This window comes from Fukomys damarensis, unplaced genomic scaffold, assembly GCF_012274545.1.
Source record: "Fukomys damarensis isolate Sample0158 unplaced genomic scaffold, DMR_v1.0_HiC HiC_scaffold_9, whole genome shotgun sequence".
NCBI lineage: Eukaryota > Metazoa > Chordata > Mammalia > Rodentia > Bathyergidae > Fukomys > Fukomys damarensis.
Window position 1 is genome coordinate 37,260,670 of NW_022900921.1, and position 21,131 is coordinate 37,281,800.

At 33.8% G+C, this 21,131-nt stretch overlaps 1 protein-coding gene across 4 annotated transcripts in view; it reads left to right on the top strand.

Annotated features, from left to right (window-relative positions):
- The window catches only part of Dmxl1 (Dmx like 1), a 134,933-nt gene that overhangs the window by 27,194 nt on the left and 86,608 nt on the right, over positions 1 to 21,131 (top strand). For all 4 annotated transcript variants that reach the window (XM_010633900.3, XM_033761680.1, XM_033761681.1 and 1 more), the window contains exons 9-18: positions 2,068 to 2,280; positions 4,080 to 4,333; positions 4,431 to 5,112; positions 5,203 to 5,324; positions 7,812 to 7,901; positions 7,976 to 8,078; positions 11,088 to 11,207; positions 11,486 to 11,707; positions 14,191 to 15,876; positions 17,180 to 17,287. In XM_010633900.3, coding sequence (XP_010632202.1) covers positions 2,068 to 2,280; positions 4,080 to 4,333; positions 4,431 to 5,112; positions 5,203 to 5,324; positions 7,812 to 7,901; positions 7,976 to 8,078; positions 11,088 to 11,207; positions 11,486 to 11,707; positions 14,191 to 15,876; positions 17,180 to 17,287 — 3,600 coding nt within the window. The remainder of the gene's footprint in view (positions 1 to 2,067; positions 2,281 to 4,079; positions 4,334 to 4,430; positions 5,113 to 5,202; positions 5,325 to 7,811; positions 7,902 to 7,975; positions 8,079 to 11,087; positions 11,208 to 11,485; positions 11,708 to 14,190; positions 15,877 to 17,179; positions 17,288 to 21,131) is intronic.

The window sequence follows — 21,131 nt, forward strand, 5'->3', positions numbered from 1 at the left end:
GGTTGATTGTAAGTCAAATATGAGAAAATCTTATCCATGGCTTCTTGAAGTATCCTCTCAATCCCTGGCACTGCTTTGTATCCGCCCAAGAAGAGTAAGACTGGCAGTTCAACCTCTTAAGGTTTTTATTGAATGTTTGATCTATGCCAGTGTAGGAACGAGGGGTACAGTAGCAATCAATAAGATATCAGTTTGGTCTTTTGAAATATATAATCAGGTAGTGGATAAATAAGCATTCATCAAATAATTGTTCTTAGAAATGTACAGGTAATAGCAGCCCTTAGATGTATTAGAACTTGCTTCTAATAGAAGAGATAGGAGAAAGATTCTTTTATCTTTTCCTTTACTGTTTATCTCATAATATTCTTTCAGTTGGTATCTAAAAATAGGTACATTGTAAGAACTGATAATGTGTAATACTTTTCTTTTAAAAAGTAGATTTATTTTGGAGTAAAATGTTTATCTTCCTTGAATTCATTCTAGCCTTTATTACACTTCAGCATATATCAACATGGTTGAGATTTGATTTATATGAAAGAATTGAACTTTTATCACCTCTAATAGTTAGGGATTATCATTTGTAATAACTGACTAGATTTGTACCTCAGTATCCTTAATTTAGCAATTTTATCAAGTATGATACTAAGGAACAATCTCTTTTTAGCTGTGATCTGTCTTTTTTTCCATGTACATGAAAAGGGAACCTCAATTTTATACCTTCTAACATCAGTCTTGATGCTAATTATGCAATAACCCATCTTAGATGGGTAGATCATTTAAGAAGTTAATCTGTCAATCTGTTAAGTTCCTTTGACTTTAATGATGATGGTATTTTCCACTGTATGTTTTTATTTTTACCAAAATATGTTAAATGAAGACGTTCCTTTTAGCATATCTGAAATAGAAATGTTTCTTCATGAGAAGTTTTTCACGACTAAAACATATACAGTAGCTCCTTAGTTCACAAACTTAATTCTCTCCATGATTCTGGCTGCAGATTTTGTTCCATGATTCTGGTTGCAGCGTGGAACAAATTTTGTGACCAGAATCATGGAAAGAATTAAGTTGGTGAACTGAGGTACCACTGCACAGTTAAATTATACTGATGACTCAAAATGTGTAATTTCACCTCCTCTGTAATAAGTAGGTTAAATTTAACACTTAAATCTCTTACAGTTACTAATAGTGGCAAACATCTTATTGGAAATCTTATTTGCAGGTAAAATAAAATACATATTTTAGAGGTTTAAAGATAAATGTATAAATTTATCCAAATCCATAGAACATAAACTGCAAGCTAAACCTTGGTCTCTGGATGGAGTGATGAGTAAGTGTAGACTCATCAGTTGTGACACGTACATTGCTGATGGGTATACTTTTTAAAATCTTTTTTTTTGTTTGTTTGGTTTTTTTTGTTTGTTTTTTTGAGACAAGTTCTTGCTATGCAGTCATGGCTGGTCTTGAATTTGCGGTGATCTTCTTATGTCAGCCTCCTGAGTGCTAGGATCACAGGCATGCACCACCATGCCTGGCTAAAATCTATTTTTTAAAAGAAAAGATAAATCCCATGAATTATCTTTTGATATAATGTACCTGTTTTTTGACACCAGTAGAAAAAAATACCATGAGATAGATACTAAAGGAGAAGATTTAAAAAATACCTTTCTTCTGTCCCTTCTATTAGAGGCAAGTTCTAACATATCCAGTCTAAAAGCTCTTCTTTATTGTGTGTGTGTTCCTTAGTATAATTATTTGATGAATGTTTATTTATCCCCTACCCCATTATATATTTCACAAGCACAAGCTGATTGCCTTTGTGGAGGTGGAATGTGACTGGGGTGGTATGGCGCCTGAATGGGAACTGAGTGTGTGGTTGTTGCTTACCTTTCAGTTTTTTGTGAACTTAAATCTACTCTAAAAGCTAATGTTGAAAAACTCAAAATATTTAATTAAATTAAAAAGTAGAAAAATTCTTTCTCAGACAGAAGATAATTATGTAAATAGATAATAATGAATATAGTATGCAAGAATGGTGAAAATTTTAATTTTGTGATCTTTTCTTTGTAGATATTCCACTTCTTCCATCTATTACATCTCTGAGTTTAAGTGAAAATGAAGACGAGAGTGGGCCTTTTGTGGTGCATTGGTTAAACAATAAAGAGCTGCACTTTACTTTGTCCATGGAAGTCTTTATACAGCAACTTAGAAAAAGTTTTGAACAGCCGTCTTCTGAAGCCAGTGTAGATGACTCTAATCAGGCAGATGTAAAATCTGATGAAGGTAAATCTTTAAAAAGAATAAAAGTCCTGAATTTTGTTCAAATGTCAGCAGTTTGTATATTAAGGTAAAACTTTTCAGAATGAAAAATTGCAATGGCATAAGGCAAATATGAATTAACTCATTTAATAATCTGGTATAATTATTCCTGTTCCAAGTAGATTTCTTCCATTTTGTGATTCAAGAACTCAGGGTTCTCCTTCCTTATGGTTTTGTAAGCTCCAGGACCTACCTATCTATCTATCTATCTATCTATCTATCTATCTATCTATCTATCTGTCTATCTTATTTTGGTACCAAGGATCAAACTCAGGACCTTGTGCTTGCCAGGCAGGTGAGCTACTGAGCTACATCCCTGGCCCCAGGATCTTCTTCTTAAATGACTTTCTGTGGATTAGCAATATTTAATTTTCTGAGAGCTCATTAGGAATGTATAATTGCAGACTACACACAGATCTACTCAGCACATCTACTCAGTATTACAATATAATAGTTTTTCTTTTCTTTTCCTCATTGAGTTTATTGGTACATTTTAGGTATACAGTACAGTTACATTCATCTTTGGGCTCTTGTACCTTTACATGAATATAATGATTTTCTAGGTGATATCTATGTACATTGAAGGACCTTAAACTCATCTACAATCAGCTGGCCTTTGGTGTAGAGAGAGAAGAGGAGAAGGAATAACTACTTCTAAACCTTGACTCAGAACTGATACATACCCTTCCACTCACATTACATTGGCAAGAAGTAGTCACAGAGCCCTACATGGTCCTCGTCTAGATAGCCTCTGTGGTAAAGACTCAGGAATATCAAGCTGTGGTGTGTGGATGACCATCTCTGTTAAAAGTGTGTGATTCATAGATGAATTAGTTTTTTTAAATGTCTTGTTTTTAATTATAAGAGTTTATTTTATCATTAAATAAGAGCTATATGGACAAGAGCAAAGTTTCTACATGGTTATGTTTGATGAGTGTTCTTCCAGATTGCTTTCTTTTCTGTGAACATAAGTATACAGTAGTTATAGCATAGATATTCATTTTTATACAAAGGTAATATCCTACAACTTGTTTAAATCAAATATTGGGGAGTTTTCCATCTTACTATTTTTAATGTTCCATATCCAGGAGAAATCTACAACAATTCCTCTACTGATAGACATTTAAGTTGATTTAAAATAGCCTTTTCATTATACTATATTGGTATTATGACACATCTTTTCGTCTTTGTGTGATGTTTTCTGTAGCTTACTAGACATGAAATTACCAGTGAATATATATAGTTTTTAAATATCAACAACTGACAAATTGCCCACCAGTAAGTTTTTACTTTCTCTTAAGTACATCTAAATAATCCTTTTTACACTGAATCCTTTCCTTATATAACTTTCCTGCCAGTTCACAAGGGGAAAATGGCATCTTGTCTCACTTTGTGAGACACACAAATTGAACAGAATGGATATCTTTTAATTAATATCTTCTGTGGCTGGCTTTTCATACACTTTGACTTATTTTTCTGTTGTTTTTCTTTTTTCTTGTAGATTTGAGTGTCTTGACTTATTGTATTTTTTAATCTGATAAGCAGTCAAAACATTTTTTAAATATCTCTTTTAAGAAAGTATCTATATTCCTAATCAAGATTTGAGGGAAAGGTATAAGGGTTGGGATTTTTTAAAGGTGTGATAATATATTTTTACCTAGATTGATAAATCGGTATACAAATTTTAAAATATTTTATAAAGCTATTTCTTAGTTTGTAGTAATAGTATGATTGTATTTACTTATTAATTTTTTTCCATATAGAAATGGATGATAGTGCTGATGATCTGAAAGTAAATCGTGAAAAGAAGGAATTGGGTGGAGATAAAATGGTGCCAAACGCAAGTTTTACACAGTTACCATCAGCTGCTATTGATCATCAGATTGAAGTACTTCTGTCTGAATGGAGTAAAAATGCAGATATGCTTTTCAGTATTCATCCCATGGATGGTTCTTTACTAGTTTGGCATGTAGACTGGCTGGATGAATACCAGCCTGGTATGTTTCGTCAAGTACAGGTACTATTATGATCTCTAAAGACTTACTTCCTGTTTGGGTAGTGTTTTGTAATATCTCTAATTTGATATAGTCTAATACTCTCTTTCTTAATTTTAGGTGTCCTTTGTTTCCAGAATTCCTGTAGCTTTCCCTACAGGTGACGCAAACTCGCTCTGTAAAAGCATTGTAATGTATGCCTGTACCAAGAATGTTGGCTTGGCTATTCAGCAAGGGAAGCAAAAACCTGGCCTCACTCGTTCTACATCAATGCTTATCTCTTCTGGGCACAGTAAATCATCTAATAGTTTAAAATTAAGTATTTTTACTCCTAATGTTATGATGATTTCAAAGCATGCTGATGGTTCTCTGAATCAGTGGCTGGTCAGTTTTGCTGAGGAATCTGCTTTTTCCACAGTTCTTAGTATTTCTCACAAATCCAGGTATTGTGGTCATCGTTTTCATCTCAATGATTTAGCTTGCCACTCAGTATTACCATTATTACTGACAACATCACACCATAATGCATTAAGGACACCAGATGATGATAACCAAAAGCAACCTCAAGATACTATAACTATTGAAGAATGTTCTTTGACACAACAAAATAAAAACACTGTTGATACGGCATTTCAGGACCCCAATGCAGTTTATAGTGAGCTTATTCTTTGGAGGGTTGACCCAGTTGGGCCACTGTCTTTTTCTGGAGGAGTATCTGAACTTGCCCGGATTAATTCTCTCCATGTTTCTGCCTTTTCCAATGTGGCATGGCTCCCTACTCTTATACCCAGTTACTGTCTAGGTAAGCATTCTGATTTTTAGTATAGTAATTTCAGTTTTCTGACTTAATTACTAAAGGCTTATATTTTAAATGTTTGAAAATTCATTATAGGTACATACTGCAACTCTCCTAGTGCGTGCTTTGTAGCTAGTGATGGACAATATCTGAGGTTATATGAAGCAGTTACTGATGCCAAGAAACTTTTGTATGAGCTTTCAAACCCTGAAATTTCTGTAAGTATTGGCTTTTAAAATGGTTGAGTATTTAATAGGTATTTTTAGATATAGTACTTAATCTATATTTTCTTGGCATGTACTAGTATCACGATATACAATTTGTAATAAACATGTGTTTCTTATTTTTTTGTATTTGTGTTGTACATTTACAGTTATTTTCAGCTAGAGAAACCATTTTGCTTATTCAAAAAGTAGAGCCTAGGCAAGGGACATGGTTCATGGTCAAGCATGTGGTTAGCATGTATGAGGGCCTGGGTTCAGTTCTTAGCATCCCCCCAAAAATGAGTCTGTTCTTTTATGTATTCCTGTAATACTTCTTTGCTCATAAATAAATAAGGACTATTGCTAGTGTACTGTGGAGGTTATGTCGGTTCGTCTGTACCTTTTTTTTTTCTAGGTATTAGGTGTTGAAGTAACAGGAACAGAGTTTGAATCTTAAATCTGGGTGTTCAGGCAGAATTCCTATTAATACTATTGTAAAGCTTTTGCCTTATAAGGGGCATACTTCTTCAAAGCTTAATAGAAGCCTACTATTTACATTGTCTCAGCACCCCCAGCAAACAAACATTTTTACCTTTTTTGGCTTTGTTGTGTATTTGAGGCAGCTTTTAGCTCTGTTTGAGCATCCTGTTTAGGAGATTCAAGCCATCTTCTCAGTTTTCATTTAATTTTTTTTTATTATTATTTTTTTGGTACCGGGGATTGAACTCATCATTTAATATTTTTATTAAGTCTCAGGTTACAGAGTTGATTAGATTCAGTGGTCTGCTTTAATCCTGTTTTTATTTTTAATGTGTGATTTTGTAGAACACAAATTTTCCCAAAATATGCATAATATATTGTAGTAAAAGTATATATTTTTATCAAGGGTCTTCTTTTTAGCCAGCACTATTACAATGGTTGGGAATTTAAATGTGAACAAAACAGACAGAAATCCATACCATAGACTTTATGTTCTATTGAGGGAGATATGGTGGAAAAGACGGCTTAAAAATGTTAAGAAATACTATGGAGAGAAACAGTGTTGCAAAAGAAAATAGGGAGTGTGGGAAAATGTCACAGAAAAGGGAACATTTGAGTAAACACTGGAAGGAGCTGAGGGAGGAAGAGTCATCCAGGAATAGGGATTGCCATTTAAAGACTGAAGCCACCACTGTATATTGATTGTGTAAAGGGACAGGAAGGAGATCGTTACAGATCCTTGCTGTAACTTTGGCTTCTACTCTGAATAATTGGAAATCATTAAAGAAAATGATAGTATGATATAGTTTGACTGAGTTGTTTTTATTGGGTCATTCTGGAGGTCACATAGATTATAAATGGGAAGTGGAACCAGAGAGACCAATTTAGGAGGCCATTGTAGTAGTCCAAGAGAGAGACACAGGTACTTACAATAGTAGCAGGAGTAATAAGAGAGATGGTAAGAATTGGCCAAATTCTAGAAAGATACGTTTTGAGTTTTGATTAGTCATGATTGGATTGGATATGGAATGTGTGGGGAAAAAAGGATTGCTCTTACAGATTGTGGCTGGGTATTAGGTAAAGTAGAATTGCCATGAGTTGAAATAAAGAAGATTGTAAAATTAGCAGGTTTTGAGAGCTATGTTGACTGAAGAGGATGTTTGGACAGGTTAATTTTGAGATGCCTGTTTGACATCCAAGACACCCCACAGGTTAGTCTCCGGGGTTTAGAACGAGCTGTGGCCTGAAGATGTTAAATAGGATGTTGTCAACAGGTAAATTTAAAGTTGTGAAGAGGAGATTGTGGAGGGAGAAAAGAAGGGAGAGAGTATAATTAGAAAACAAAGTGTTACAAGTCTTGAATGCCAGAACATTCGACTTTTTAAAATAGTGTGAATGCAGTCTATAATAGAAGCCAAATGAAGAAAATGTTTTAAGGAGGGAAAAATCATCAGGCTCACATGCTGCTGATAGAACAAGAATGCTGAATATTAAAAAATGATTATTGAACAAAACAATGTGATTTTGACTAGAGTGAATCAGGGAATCAGCATATATAGTTTGTCAACTAGCTCTGTCTTTCCTACCTCAATATTAGTGCTTAAAAACCACTGCTTCTTGGCTGGGGATTTAGCTCAGTGGCACTATATCTGCCTCACAAGCACAGGTTTGTGAGTTCAATCCCTGGTACCAAAACCAAACAAACAAAAATCACTGCTTTTTCGAAAATACCTAAGAATTTTTTAGTCAGTCTTTCACATTCATGGGTAGTAAATATTTTTCTTCCTAACAGTGACCAAGTATTAATTTTGTTTTTCTGTGTACCCATTGAGCTGTGACTTTTATTCATTTTTGTGTAATCTCGAGTTAAAATCCTAGAATGTTTATATAGTTGAACAGGGCTGTATTTAGCCCCTTCCTTGAGCTTAATTATCTGTTATGCTTGAAATTCCATGTTATTTGTTCCTAATTACTTTTTAATTTAATTGTTTAGTAAAGGAGGTATCAATTTTTTTAAAACAGAAATATGTTGGTGAAGTGTTTAACATCGTCAGTCAACAGTCAACAGCCAGGCCAGGATGTATTATCGCATTAGATCCCATTACTAAACTTGTAAGTATTTTTTCTATTACTTAGCATTAGGTAAACACATATGTCAACTTATATTGGTATTTATTTATATTCAGCATGGTAGAAAAACTCAGCTGCTTCATGTTTTTCAAGAAGACTTCATTCTGAATAACCTTGAAAAGAAGAGTCTGGGAAAAGACTGCATTTTATCCAGTACAGGTAAGGAATTTTATATGTAATGGGAAATATAAAGTAGAACATGTTAGGCGGTTAATTAGAATGAATTGATAGGTTTCACATTGTTTATTTAACTTAAAATTGTTCTATTTGGATTTGTGATATTACATAAACATTGGCCTTTTCTGTACCTACTTATTCTGAGACAGGATGTTGCTGTGTTTCACAGGCTGGCCTTTGACTCCTGGGCTCCAGTGATCCTCCTGTCTCTGTTTCCCACATAGCTGGCTCTACATGCAAAGGCAGCTCCTCCACCTCTTCCTCTTCCTCTGCCACCCCCACTTCCTCCACCTCCCCCACTTCCTCCCCCTCCCCCTCCCTTTCCCTTTCCTCCTCTTCTTTTCCAGTGCTGGAGATTGAACCTTACGTAGGAGAGGCTCTTTACCACTGAACTACATCCCTATCTCTGTATTTTTATTATTTGCAAAGAAAAAGCTAAAAAAAATTAAAGGATTTTCTGTTACATGTTTTTGAAAAACAATAGAAATATGCTTTTTGTTTGGTTGGTTTTTGGGTTTTTTTTGGGGGGTTGTTGAGACAGGGTCTCACTATGTAGTTGAGACTGATCTGGAACTCATTATGTAGCCCAGGCTGTTCTTGAACTCAGCGATCCTCCTGCCTCAGCCTCCCAAGTGATGGGATTACAGTTGTGCACCACCACTCCCAGCTCTAGAAATGTTTTATAGTCATTGTGTAAGTGCTTTTTGCATTAGTGGATTTCTACCTTAGTGATTTGGATAACAAGGATCCTTGGCCATTTAGAGATTCCTAATTTTAAAAAGTAGTTTAAACTGACAAAAAAATAGATGAGCTCAAGACTATGATAGAAGCCATGAAGACTCAGCATAAAAAGTAGTTTAAATATTGTTATAAAGTCCTAATTTATAAACCAAATATCTTAATTAAAGCATTTATAATAAAACAGTTTAAAATTTTTATTAAACTCCACTAACCCAACTTTAACTTTTAATTTGTATGAAATAAAATAGAGCTAAAACCTTTTAGTTATCAGTTACAGAATCAAACCAAACTTAGAAATAACTTTCCTGAAAACTAAAATACCATAAAGCAACTATGCAGTATGTCAGTTATCAAGTCTCAAATAATATTAACTACTTCTCTTTTTGTTCCAGATTTTTACTTTTCTTGTAAATTTTTTGCTCACCTTTTCATTTTTCTCCTCTTTTGAGTATTCCTTAGAGTTTTTTTCCTTTTATGTTGAGAATCCAATTTTTTTTTTTCAGCTTTAATTGAGTTTATTGGTACGTTTTAGGGATTCAGTACAGTTACATTCATTGTTGGGATCTTGGACCTCTACATGACAGGTCTTGGTTCTCATTTTTTCCCTTTGTCCCTGCCCTCCTTTTACCCCCTCCTCCCCTCCCCATCTACAAACACTTTATTTCCATCTTTTCATTATCTCACATTTTTTTTTCCTTATTACCCTTGAGAATCCAATTTCTTACCATTGCTTTTACATAGCCTTCTGTCATTTTCTGTTATTTCATAAATTGTACACATACATTTTATTCATGTGCTTTTTGTAAATCTGACTATTATAGAACAGTGCTAAAAATGGGAAATAAAGATGTCAGATAAAGCACAGAGGATTATTTATATAAGTAAATTTTTTTATGTTGAACTACTTCGAGTGTTAATGTTAATTATTCAAATTTCTTTAAAAATCTTACAGAAAAATTTTTATGCTTCAGGTCAAATATTTCTGAGTTCTTCATCTTTCTAACATTTTCTTTTCTAAGATTCTGTTTAAGAACTTATCTAATTTTTCCAGGAAATTCCAAATGACTTTGGCTGAGAAACTATTAAGTTTCCCAGAAAAAAACCTGAGAAGTTATGTTTATCTTCTTTGGCTCTATGCTCAAGAAGAAAAATGTTTTTTAGATATTATTATTATTGGGACTTTCTTAATTGTGAAATGGTAAGAAATAGGACCAATTTGTCCCTTTTAGGGTAATTCCTTGTCCTCTCCTTCCTCTTAATTCTTGTAATTTGACCATCTCTTATTATTTGGCCTAACTCATTTAGGCCATATTATCAGTTATTTTTTCATTTAGTTATGGTTGTCTTTCTCATATTCCTTTGAAAATTTTTTCCTGTGCAAAATTAAAACAGCAAAATCTTTGGAAAAAGTCTTAATAATAGTCGCTTTTTGTTTTTATATATTCTATGATTTATATATATTAATGTAATTTTATTTATATAATGTACATTTTTACATAATTTTGTATAATGTACACTTACAATTTGGCATATGAAGAATAGCTCATGATGAAAATTTGGGTGGAAATCTATTGTTAAAAAGATAATAAAGCACCACTGATTTTAGAAAGATGTACTTGTTTTGAGCACCTTGAATGCTCTTTGAACTTGTGTGGACTAAGAAAAATTTTCTTGACTAATATGTCAGAATATAAATAATTATATTTTAGTTATTCCTTAAGCATAATTCATAGGTCGATTTTATTTTGGAGCTTAGTTTGAAAGATTTTGGCAACATGATATTCATCATTATTGACTTAAGGTATATATCACATATTTTCTGCTTAGAAATTTCCCACTAAATGTGATCTGTTTTATGTGGCCAGTTTGATAGTAATGACTGTTGCATATGACTTCTTAAGCCTGTGAATTCAAGAATAAAATTTAAGCACGGGATACACATCATTGTTAAAATTTTAACTTATTACAAATTCATGTGCTAAAGAAGTTGAATACATTCTGCAATATCACTTTGGATTTCTTTTTTTGGAGGAGCGGGTACCAGGGATCCAGCTCAGGACCTCATGCTTGCCAGGCAGGTGCTGTGCTGCTGAGCTAATTCCCCAGCCCTGTAATATCACCTTGTGCTTAGAATCCTAGATTAAAAACTTTAAGTACTCTTTCTCTTAAAAGTTCACTTATTTAACTTGGTATTTTTAGTAAGTTGTATCACTTTTCTGTGTTAATCAAAAGTATCACTAATATCAACAGGTAGCTCACCTAATGGATTTTCTGAAAAGTTCTACTTAGTTGTAATAGAGTGCACTCAAGACAATCGTTCACTATTACACATGTGGAATTTACATTTAAAATCAGTTCCTGTATCATTGGGTGAGTCATCATTGCTTTTTCTCCCCGCCCCGCCCCCGGTAATTCTTTTTTTTTCTGGTAGGCTTAAATATTAACAAATTATATGTGACTGGAGAATTCAGGGCCTATTTCTTAAAGCTGTTCTTATATGGAGGTGATAATTATTTTATTCAGTTAATACAAAATGATTTGTTTTCTTGCTTTAAAGAATGATATTACTAAATTGCCATTGCATCTTTTATAAGGCAATTTTGGATTTTTAAAATGTAGTAGTTTTTTATTTTCTTAATGTTTTCTAGATGAAAAAATAGATACAAAAATATCGGAAGCAGTTGGGCAACCTGAAGAATATTATTCTTCTTCTCCAGAGAAGATTCTGTCTCCTTTTTCACAGAAGTATCAGGCTTGCAAAGCAAATCTTCAGAGTACCAGCAAATTGTCTCTGTTTTCAGAAATGGTTTATAGCCAAGAGCTGAATTTGCCAGAAGGAGTTGAGATAATAAGTGTTAAGCCATCAGCAGGTTTGTAAATTTTATGGAAAGATAATTTTAATCCATGAGTGTTTACCAGATATTTTAAAATAGGTATTAGAACTACCTGCAAATTTATGTAGAAGTGGAAATGGAAATAATTATATTTACCCTAAATTGAAGACTTAAATTTCTCATTATGCTTTCAAATTACTCTGATTGTTCTGAGCCAGCGCTAGTCTTCTTATTTTTTCTTGGTACCAGGGATTGAACTTGGGACCTTGTGCTTGCAAAGTAGGCAATGAAACCACTGAGCGAAATCCCTGGCCCATCCAGGTCTAGTCTTAATACTAATTTCTAAACAAAAAATTCTGTTGTTCTTTTGGGAAAGTTTCTAGAGTAGAGATTTTAACTTAAGTTGAATTTTATTTGGTGACTTCAGTAGTAGTGGTAATGTTGCTTGGAGCCATGTGCTAAGATTCTGGCATATTTTCAGAATGTGGTTTCCAGATGAGCAGCTTCAGTATCCCGTAAATTTGCTGGAAATAGAAATTCTTGGATTGCATGCCAGTTATGATTCACAGGCTAGTGTAGTAAGGCTAGTGATCTGGGCTAATAAGCATTCCAGGTGATTCTCATGTACTTACCAGGAATTCCAAGACAGAAATTTTTATGTATTTATTTGTATCTTTTATAACTCATTCCTTTCATTGTCATAGTTGTGTAAATTTGGAGTAGAAGGCAGTGGTCTGTTCTAACAAGTGCTCTGAGTGATTCTCACGTGTGTGAAAGATCAAGAACCACTATCAAGAATACCAATACAACATCCGTCTTTTTGTCTCTAATTCTTTGGTTTTCATAATCAAAAGTCTGTCTTTGTTCTTTATTACTTCTCTGTCTTTTTGACTGATTACTTTGCATGCTTTTCAGTTTCCCATGTTGTTGTCAAGTACATTCTTTTCAGAATTGTGAAGTTTATAAGAGTTGGGGTTACCAACAGTGTTCTGGTGGGCTTTTTTATTTGTTTTGTTTTGTTTGTTTTTTGGTACCTGGGGCCTTGTACTTGTGAGGCAGGTGGCGGAACCATTGAGCCAAATCCCTGACGACAGTGTTCTGATGTTTACATTGTGTTTCTCTGTATATTTTAATTTTTAAAATTTCAGTGTAAGGAAAATTAAACTTTGAAAAATACTGACTTTTGCATTGACAGAATTTCAAGAGCTGCTATTATTGGCCAGAACAGTACAGTTTTCATGACTAAACTTAAATTAAAATGGCAAATATAGAAAAATCAAAGACATTTATCAAGATAACTCTGTTGTTTAACTTTGGCCTAAGTTCTTTGGAAGAAGTCCTAAGCAAAAACAGATTTGTTTGACCAAAAACAGAATATGGTGAAATCTGGTTTTCTAGGTTTTTTTTTTGGCGGGGGACCAGGGCTTGAACTTGGGTCCTTGCATGCTTCTGAGTCAGGCAACAGCACCACTGAGCTGAATCTTTGGCCTGTTTTGTTTTGCTTTTTAAAGAAGTACTATTGGAAAAGATAAGAACTTTATTCTTTAGTTCAGAGGAACTAATGGATGATGTCAATTTAATCATTTTATAATATTGCTATATTCCTTGAGGGCTTTTAAAAAAGAAACCTATAATAATTACAGTGAAATTTACTTTTAAACTTACTTTTAAAATGTCCTATAAGGTGTTCATATTGTAATTAGTAGTTCATGTATAATAGTTTAGGCAGAAGCCAACAAACTATAAATCACATACTTGTAAATGTTTGAATGGAACACGGAATCACATGTTTGTTTACTATTGTATATACATGCTTTGCTCCTACACTTACTTGTTGAGTAGTTGCAACAAACCCTATGGTGGGTAAAGCCTAAAGTAGTTGTTACCATCTGGCCTTTTAAGTTTGCTGATCTCTCATTTAGAAAACTAATAGTATATGATTATTTAAATATGTGTAAATGTTAAGTTCCATTTAGGAATTTTCTGAACACCAATTATATTAACAGCACCTTAATTATGAAGGGCCCTGTAAAGTGACCATTTAAAACTTAGGAAAGTGTGGGCCATTCACATTTTATTGAAAACTGTGAAGGAGCCATGGAATATTGACTGATTTTTAAAAATGTATTGATACCTTTAAAATGAGATTTATAATGTATGAAACTAGCAGGGTTGAAAACAAATACTGGATTAGGAATCAGGAAAATAATTCAAGTTTTCATTCTACCTTTGTCTAGTTCTTTGATTTAGACATGAGATACTTAATTTGGTCAAGGGTCTTTATCTGTAAAATTCAGGAATTGCAGTAAATTTTCTGAGTATCCTTTCATCTCTAGGTTTTTTTGATACCTTTTTATATACCTTTTTGGTATTATTAGCCTTTTATTGTTCTTGTTCATCTTTAAACTAAGTATAGACTGTCATACTAGCAGTTGATACAAAAGGACTAAAACCTTTAATACATAAAAACACATGTAAACCAAACTGGACATTGTGTTAATAGATTATTTTCCTTTTAGGACATCTGAGTTCTTCTTCTCTATATCCTGTGTGCAGTGCTCCATATTTACTGGCAACTTCGTGTTCAGATGAAAAAGTAAGATTTTGGAGATGCAGAGTAACAGATTGTGAAGCTACCATGTCAGAGAATGCAAAAACGGATCTTGCATACTTTTGGGAAGAATGGCCATTACTTATTGAAGATGGACTCCAGAGCAATAGTAGTATAAGTGTACCTGGTAGGCCTATAGAAGTTAGTTGTGCACATACAAATCGTTTAGCTGTAGCTTATAAGCAGCCTCCATTTAATAGTAGATCCTCTCAGGACTTTGTGATGCATGTAAGTATTTTTGAATGTGAATCCACAGGAGGTTCATGTTGGGTTCTTGAGCAGACAATTCATTTAGATGAGTTAAGCACAGTTTTGGATTCTGGCATTAGTATTGATAGCAATTTAGTGGCCTATAACAAACAAGAGGTATATTTGTTCAATAAAGAAAGTATTACATCCAACACTAAACATTTAGTTCACTTAGACTGGATGTCTAGAGAAGATGGTTCTCATATTCTGACTGTAGGAATCGGGTCAAAACTTTTTATGTATGGACCCCTGTCTGGCAAGGTACAAGAACAGACTACTAAGGAGAGTCTGGCATTTCCTCTGTGGGAGAGTACTAAAGTTGTGCCTCGTTCTAAATTTGTTTTATTACGAAGTGTGGACTTGGTTTCTTCTGTAGAAGGCTCCCCACCTTTTCCTGTGTCTTTATCCTGGGTCAGGGATGGCATCCTTGTGGTAGGAATGGATTGTGAAATGCATGTGTATTCCCAGTGGCAGCCATCTTTGAAACAGGAACTTGTTACAACAGATTCATACAATGGGAGCACTCCTTCTATAATAAGTCTAATAAAACAGAGTAACTCATCAAGTTCTGGGTTACATCCTCCAAAGAAAACTCTGACTCGATCCATGACTAGTCTTGCACAGAAAATCTGTGGAAAGAAAACTGCATTTGATCTTTCAGTGGACATGGAAGATTCGGGTCTTTTTGAAGCAGCTCATATGCTTTCCCCAACTTTACCTCAGTACCATCCCTTGCAGCTTTTGGAACTCATGGATCTTGGTAAAGTTCGGAGAGCAAAGGCTATTTTGTCACATCTTGTCAAGTGCATTGCTGGGGAAGTTGTGGCTCTGAATGATGCTGAGTCCAATCATGAACGCCGCCTGAGATCTCTCACCATCAGTGCTAGTGGAAGCACTACCAGGGATCCTCAGGCATTCAACAAAGCTGAAAATACAGATTATACAGAAATAGATTCTGTTCCTCCACTTCCTTTATATGCTTTACTTGCAGCAGATGATGATAGCTATTACTCATCTTTGGAGAAATCTAGTAATGACAGTTCCCTAAATAAATCAAACCAAATGTCTAAAGAGAGTTATGATGAGCTTTTTCAGATTTCAGTTCTGATGCCTGATGTTCAAGTATTAGAGACAGTTGAAGAAAATACAAAGCCTAGAGTTATTGACCTTTCACAGTACAGTCCAACTTATTTTGGACCTGAACATGCTCAAGTTCTCTCTGGCCACTTACTTCATTCTAGTTTACCAGGCCTCAGTAGGATGGAACAGATGTCTTTGATGGCCTTGGCAGATACAATCGCAACTACAAGCACTGATATTGGAGAAAGCAGAGACAGAAGTCAAGGTACAACTAAATTATTTGCAGGATTTGAATAAAAACTGATGATAATAGCTGTACTTATTTTCATAGAAAATAATTTTTAATAAAAATGGTACTATGAACAATTTTTGAAAAATGCTTCCTTCACGGCAGTTTTAACTCTAATAAATAGTATCTATCTCATAAGTCATAGTAATGTGAGAAACTTCAAAAACTCATTATGCTAGTCATTTGTACTGTTTGTTTTAATAAAGTTATTTTAGGCACCTGAACATAAGATAGTTTCTTTTTTGTTTTCTTCATGTTGTGATATGCATTATTAAAATTATGTTTTAAAAATACTTTTTAAAATTTAGCATTAGTGTATACTCCTATGTGGGATAAGAAATATAAGTATTAGCTTAGTAATTATTAGATCTTTTCCTTACCTAGAGAGCATTATTTTTCAGGCTTCTGAGTTATAAAGAAATTTGAATAGGGACTTCTTACTAAACCTCAAAGAATGACAATATTATTAGGAATATGAAGTGAAAAATGTACTTCCACATTGCCGGTGCAGTCTTTTGGGAGACCAAGCTAGCAGCAGTAATATAGTTTTGTGTATTTATATATATCTAATAACTCTATAGTCTGGAGAACGTTCAAATTAGCATGTCCAGAGGAAAAAAATAACCTCTACTAAAATAATCCCAATTGTGTATCTGTAAGTAGGATGCATCCTATGAATTAATGAAAGTCAGGAGTAAATTTGAGATAAAAATAATAAATTCTAAATTTAAGGAAAAAGCTGACAATTTTCTTAATAAATACTAAGAGGACCACAAATAGATATTAATTTTCATGTGAATGTTACAGATGTTTGGTTTTTAACTATTTGAAGTAAAATATTATACCCTGTTTACTGTATAACATTTTCTGTCAATGTTAGCAGCAAATTATTGGGATGGGTATATGATTTGAGTCAATGTAAGATATACATAGATAGATAGATAGATAGATATGTATCTCAACTATAAAATATGCCACAAAGGGGATTCAACTTTAAAAATCAGTTACATTTTAATGTAAGATTCAGGGTTTTTTATCTTTCCACTTAAAGTACCTAGTTATACTACTTTTTTTGTAATGTAAAATTTCATAGAAAAAATATTAGAAACTATTCTAGACTGTTAAAACTACTTTGCCTTATTTTGGGTCAGTTTAAGAGTGTTTTGTCCCTGTATCTGATACTGTGACATATGTTGATTATAGGAACTTTTTAGTATTGTATTATATTTAGAAAATAGTATTTTACAAACTAAAAATCCTTTTTTGCCTTTGGTTTTAGGTGGAGAAACTCTTGATGAGTGTGGGTTAAAATTTCTTTTGGCTGTTCGACTGCATACCTTCCTTACGACTTCCCTTCCAGGATATCGAGCTCAACTGCTCCACCAAGGTAATTTTGCTATAATCTTTTCAAGGGAAGTAAAGTTAGTTTTTCCCCAACACATGATAGTGATAATGAATTTGACAAATTCATTTTATTATTAAAATATTTATTTCCTCTTAATTTTCTTTGACATTGGAATTTTTCATGATAGATGAAAAGTTAATGAGGAAGTGCATATTTGGCAATTTGGCATTCCCTTATGCATGATATATTAATAATTAGTATTATTTCTAATTTCTTTTTTCAACTGTATTTGATGTTTATCCAAATTCAGTTTTCCTCTACAAAATTGAGTAACACTTTTCTAAAAAACAATACATAGTCGAATTTAAATGTTTTATAAAAAGAATACAGAACATAGACCGTAAAAATTCATTTATCCCCCAAACTGATAAATTAATGTGAATTTCAGATATTAGTTTAATAAAATTAGTGTATTTGCGATATTCTTATAAACTGCTAGGACTTCACTTAAGTTAACTTAAATAAGAATATTTATGGCTCAATACCCAGGAATTTGAGAAGAAAGAGAGCTGGTTCCCAGTGTTACTATGTCTATAAGTGTAGACAGTGCTTTTGGGACTGGAGGTTGACCTGTGCTCATTGGTCTCTCTGTCGTTGTCTCTCTTCTCTCTTCTCCCTGCTTCCTTTCTCCCCCATTTGTAAAATTTAAGTTAATTAAATTCTTTAAAAATCTTTATTATATATTAACAAATAATTTTATATATTTTATGGGGCACAAAGTGACATTAAAAATATGTATATAAAATAGAATGATTAATTCAAGCCAGTTAATGAATTTATCCATTACCCTCCATATTTATTTTTTGTGATGAGAACATTTGAAATTTACCCTCTTAGTAATTTTGAAATGTACAGTATACTGTTTCCAAGGGTAGTCACCATGCTATACTCAGGAATTTACTCCTATCTGAAATTTTGTATCATTGAACCAGTATCTCCCCACCTCCCTGACTCCCCAGTATTTCATTACTCTGTACACATTTTCTTTACCCTATTCATCCATTGACGTGGGTTGATTCTGTTACTGAGTTATTGTGAGTAATGCTGCATTGAACATAGGAGTGCAGATCTCTCTTAAACATAGTAACCTCAGATCTTTTTGATATATGTACCCAGAAGTGGTATATCTGGACCATATGTTAAGTCTATCTGTACAATTTTCCATAATGCCTATAATAATTTACATTGTCACCACTAATGTACAAGGTTTCCCTTTTTAACGTGTTTGCCAACACTTGGTAATTTTTGTCTTTTACATATTAGCCATTCTATCATGTACATGGTAATCTCTTATTGTGATTTTACTTTACACTTCCATGATGATTTAGTAATTTTTAGAATTTTTTTCATCTATTGGCCAGTCATATCTTTATTTATTTATTTATTTATTTATTTTTATTTTAATGGTACCAGGGATAGAACTCAGGACCTTGTGCTTGTGAGGCAGGTGACCTCTTTATTTTTCATTAAGTTTATTGGTACATTTTAGGTATACAGTACAGTTAATGTTCATCATTGGGATCCTGTACCTTTACATGATGTATCTTGGTTCTTATTTTTTCTCGTTCCCCTGCCCTCCTTCCTCCACCCTTCCCTATTTACAAAGACTTTGTTTCCATTTTTTCCCTTTTCTCATATTTTTTCTTTTCCCCTTTTTCCCTTCCCCTTCCCCTCCCACTTCCCCTACTCCTTTAGAAGTTTTCTTCATATTTCATGTTATCTATTATACCTTTTCATACTTATTTACACTTTCAGTTTCTCATACCAGAGAAACTTTGGTATTTACACATGTGTGTCCTATTTATTTCACTTAACATATGGCCTCAATGTGCATCCATTTAGCTATAAATGTCTCTAATTTCTTTCTCGATGAATAATATTCCATTTTATTAAAAAAATCACTTCTTTATCCAGTCTTCAGTTGATGATGGGCAGTTGGGCTGTTTCCAAGTTTTAGCTAGCTACCTTTCACAGTTTTAACTACTGTTATAAACATGGCTGCACATATATTGCTGTAGTTTGATTCTTCTAGTTCTTTTGGGATGATACCCAGCAAAAGAATCACTGGGTCTAATGGGACCTCTAGGCCCAGTTCTTTGAGGTATCTCTGTATTGATTTCCACAGTGGTTGCACCATTCTACACTCACACCAACAATGGAGAAGCATTCCTTTCTCCCCACAACCCTGCCAGCATTTGTTATTGGTTGATTTCTCGATAGCAGCCATTCTTTTGGGGGTAAGATGGAATCTCAAGTGTTGTTTTCATCTGCATCTCAGTGATGTTGAGCATTTTTTCATATGTTTTTTTGCTGCTTTTCTTTGAGAAATCTGTTCATTTCAGATGCCCATTTTTGAATTGAGCCTTTATATTTGGGGGGGTCTGATTTTTTTGAGTTCTTTATATATTCTAGTCATATATCTTTCCTTAGATACATGTCTGTTCAGGTCACTTGTTGATTTTAAATTGAGTTAATTGTTTTTTCCCTTTTATATTTTAGATATTAACCCTTATTAGATGTATACATTGCAGATATTTTCTTCTAATCTGTTGGTTGTCACTATACTCTGTTTATTATGTCCTTTGCTTTGCAGAAGCTTTTTAAATTTTGATGTATTCCCATTTGTCTGATTTGTCTTAATTGCCTGTGCTTTGGGAACCATAATCAGATCAGTGTCATGGAGCTTTTTACCTATATTTTCTTCTAGTAGTTTTATGATTTTATATATCATTTTGGTATGATACTTTCAGTTCTTTCAGGAAGACACCAAGAAGAGGTATAGCTGGATCAAATGGGACCTCTAGTTTTAGCTATTTGATAAAGGTCCACACTGATTTCTGCAGTCATCTGCAGGGTCTACACTACTAACAACAATGGAAAAGGGTTCCTTTTTTCCCCACAGCCACTCCAGCATTCGTTGATTCCTTGATAGCTGCCATTCTTTCAGGAGTGAGATGGAATTTCAACATTGTTTTAATTTGCATTTCACGAATGACCAGTGTCATTCAACATTTTTTCATGTATTTTCCATTTCTAATTCTTTGTCTGAGAAGTGTCTTTTTACTTCTGATGCTCACTTTTTTAAGTTCTTTAGATAATAGTCCTTTAACTGAATGGTTGGTAAAAAATTTTCCCCCTTTGTGGGTTATCTCTTCACTCTGTTGGTGCTTTCTATTGCTGTGCAAAAGCTTTTTAATAAAATGAGGTCCCAGCTGTTGATTCTTCATAATATTTCTCATGTGATCTGGGTTTTGTTCATGAAATCTTTGCCTACACCTGTATCTTCAAGTGTTCTACCTAGTCTCTTTTCCAGCAGATTTAGATTTAGTGTTTCTTTCTTTTTTTTTTCCTGGTTTTTTGAGACAGATGTGTCTCGCTATGTAGTTGAGACTGACCTGGAACTCACTATGTAGCCCAGGCTGGTCTCAAACTCACAGCGATCCTCCTGCCTCAGCTTCCTGAGTGCTGGGATTACAGGCATGTGCCACCATGCCTGGCTAGTGCTTCTTTTTTAATATTTAGATCTTTGATTCATTTCAGTTTTAGGTTAGTGCATGGTGAAAGTCTAGTTTCAATTTTCAGCATGTGGAAAGCCAGTTTTTCCAGCACCATTTATTAAAAAGGCTATCTTTCTTGCAGTGAAGGTGTTTGGCCTCTGTTAAAGGTAAGGCGGTTGAGTACATATGCTGTTGTTTCTGCATCCTCTAGTCTGTTCCACTGACCCTCAGGTCTGTTCTTTTGCCAGTGCCATGTTGTTTTTATCACCGTAGCTTTGTAGTATGATTTAAAGTCAGGGATTGTAATACCTGCTTCCTTGCCTTTGTTG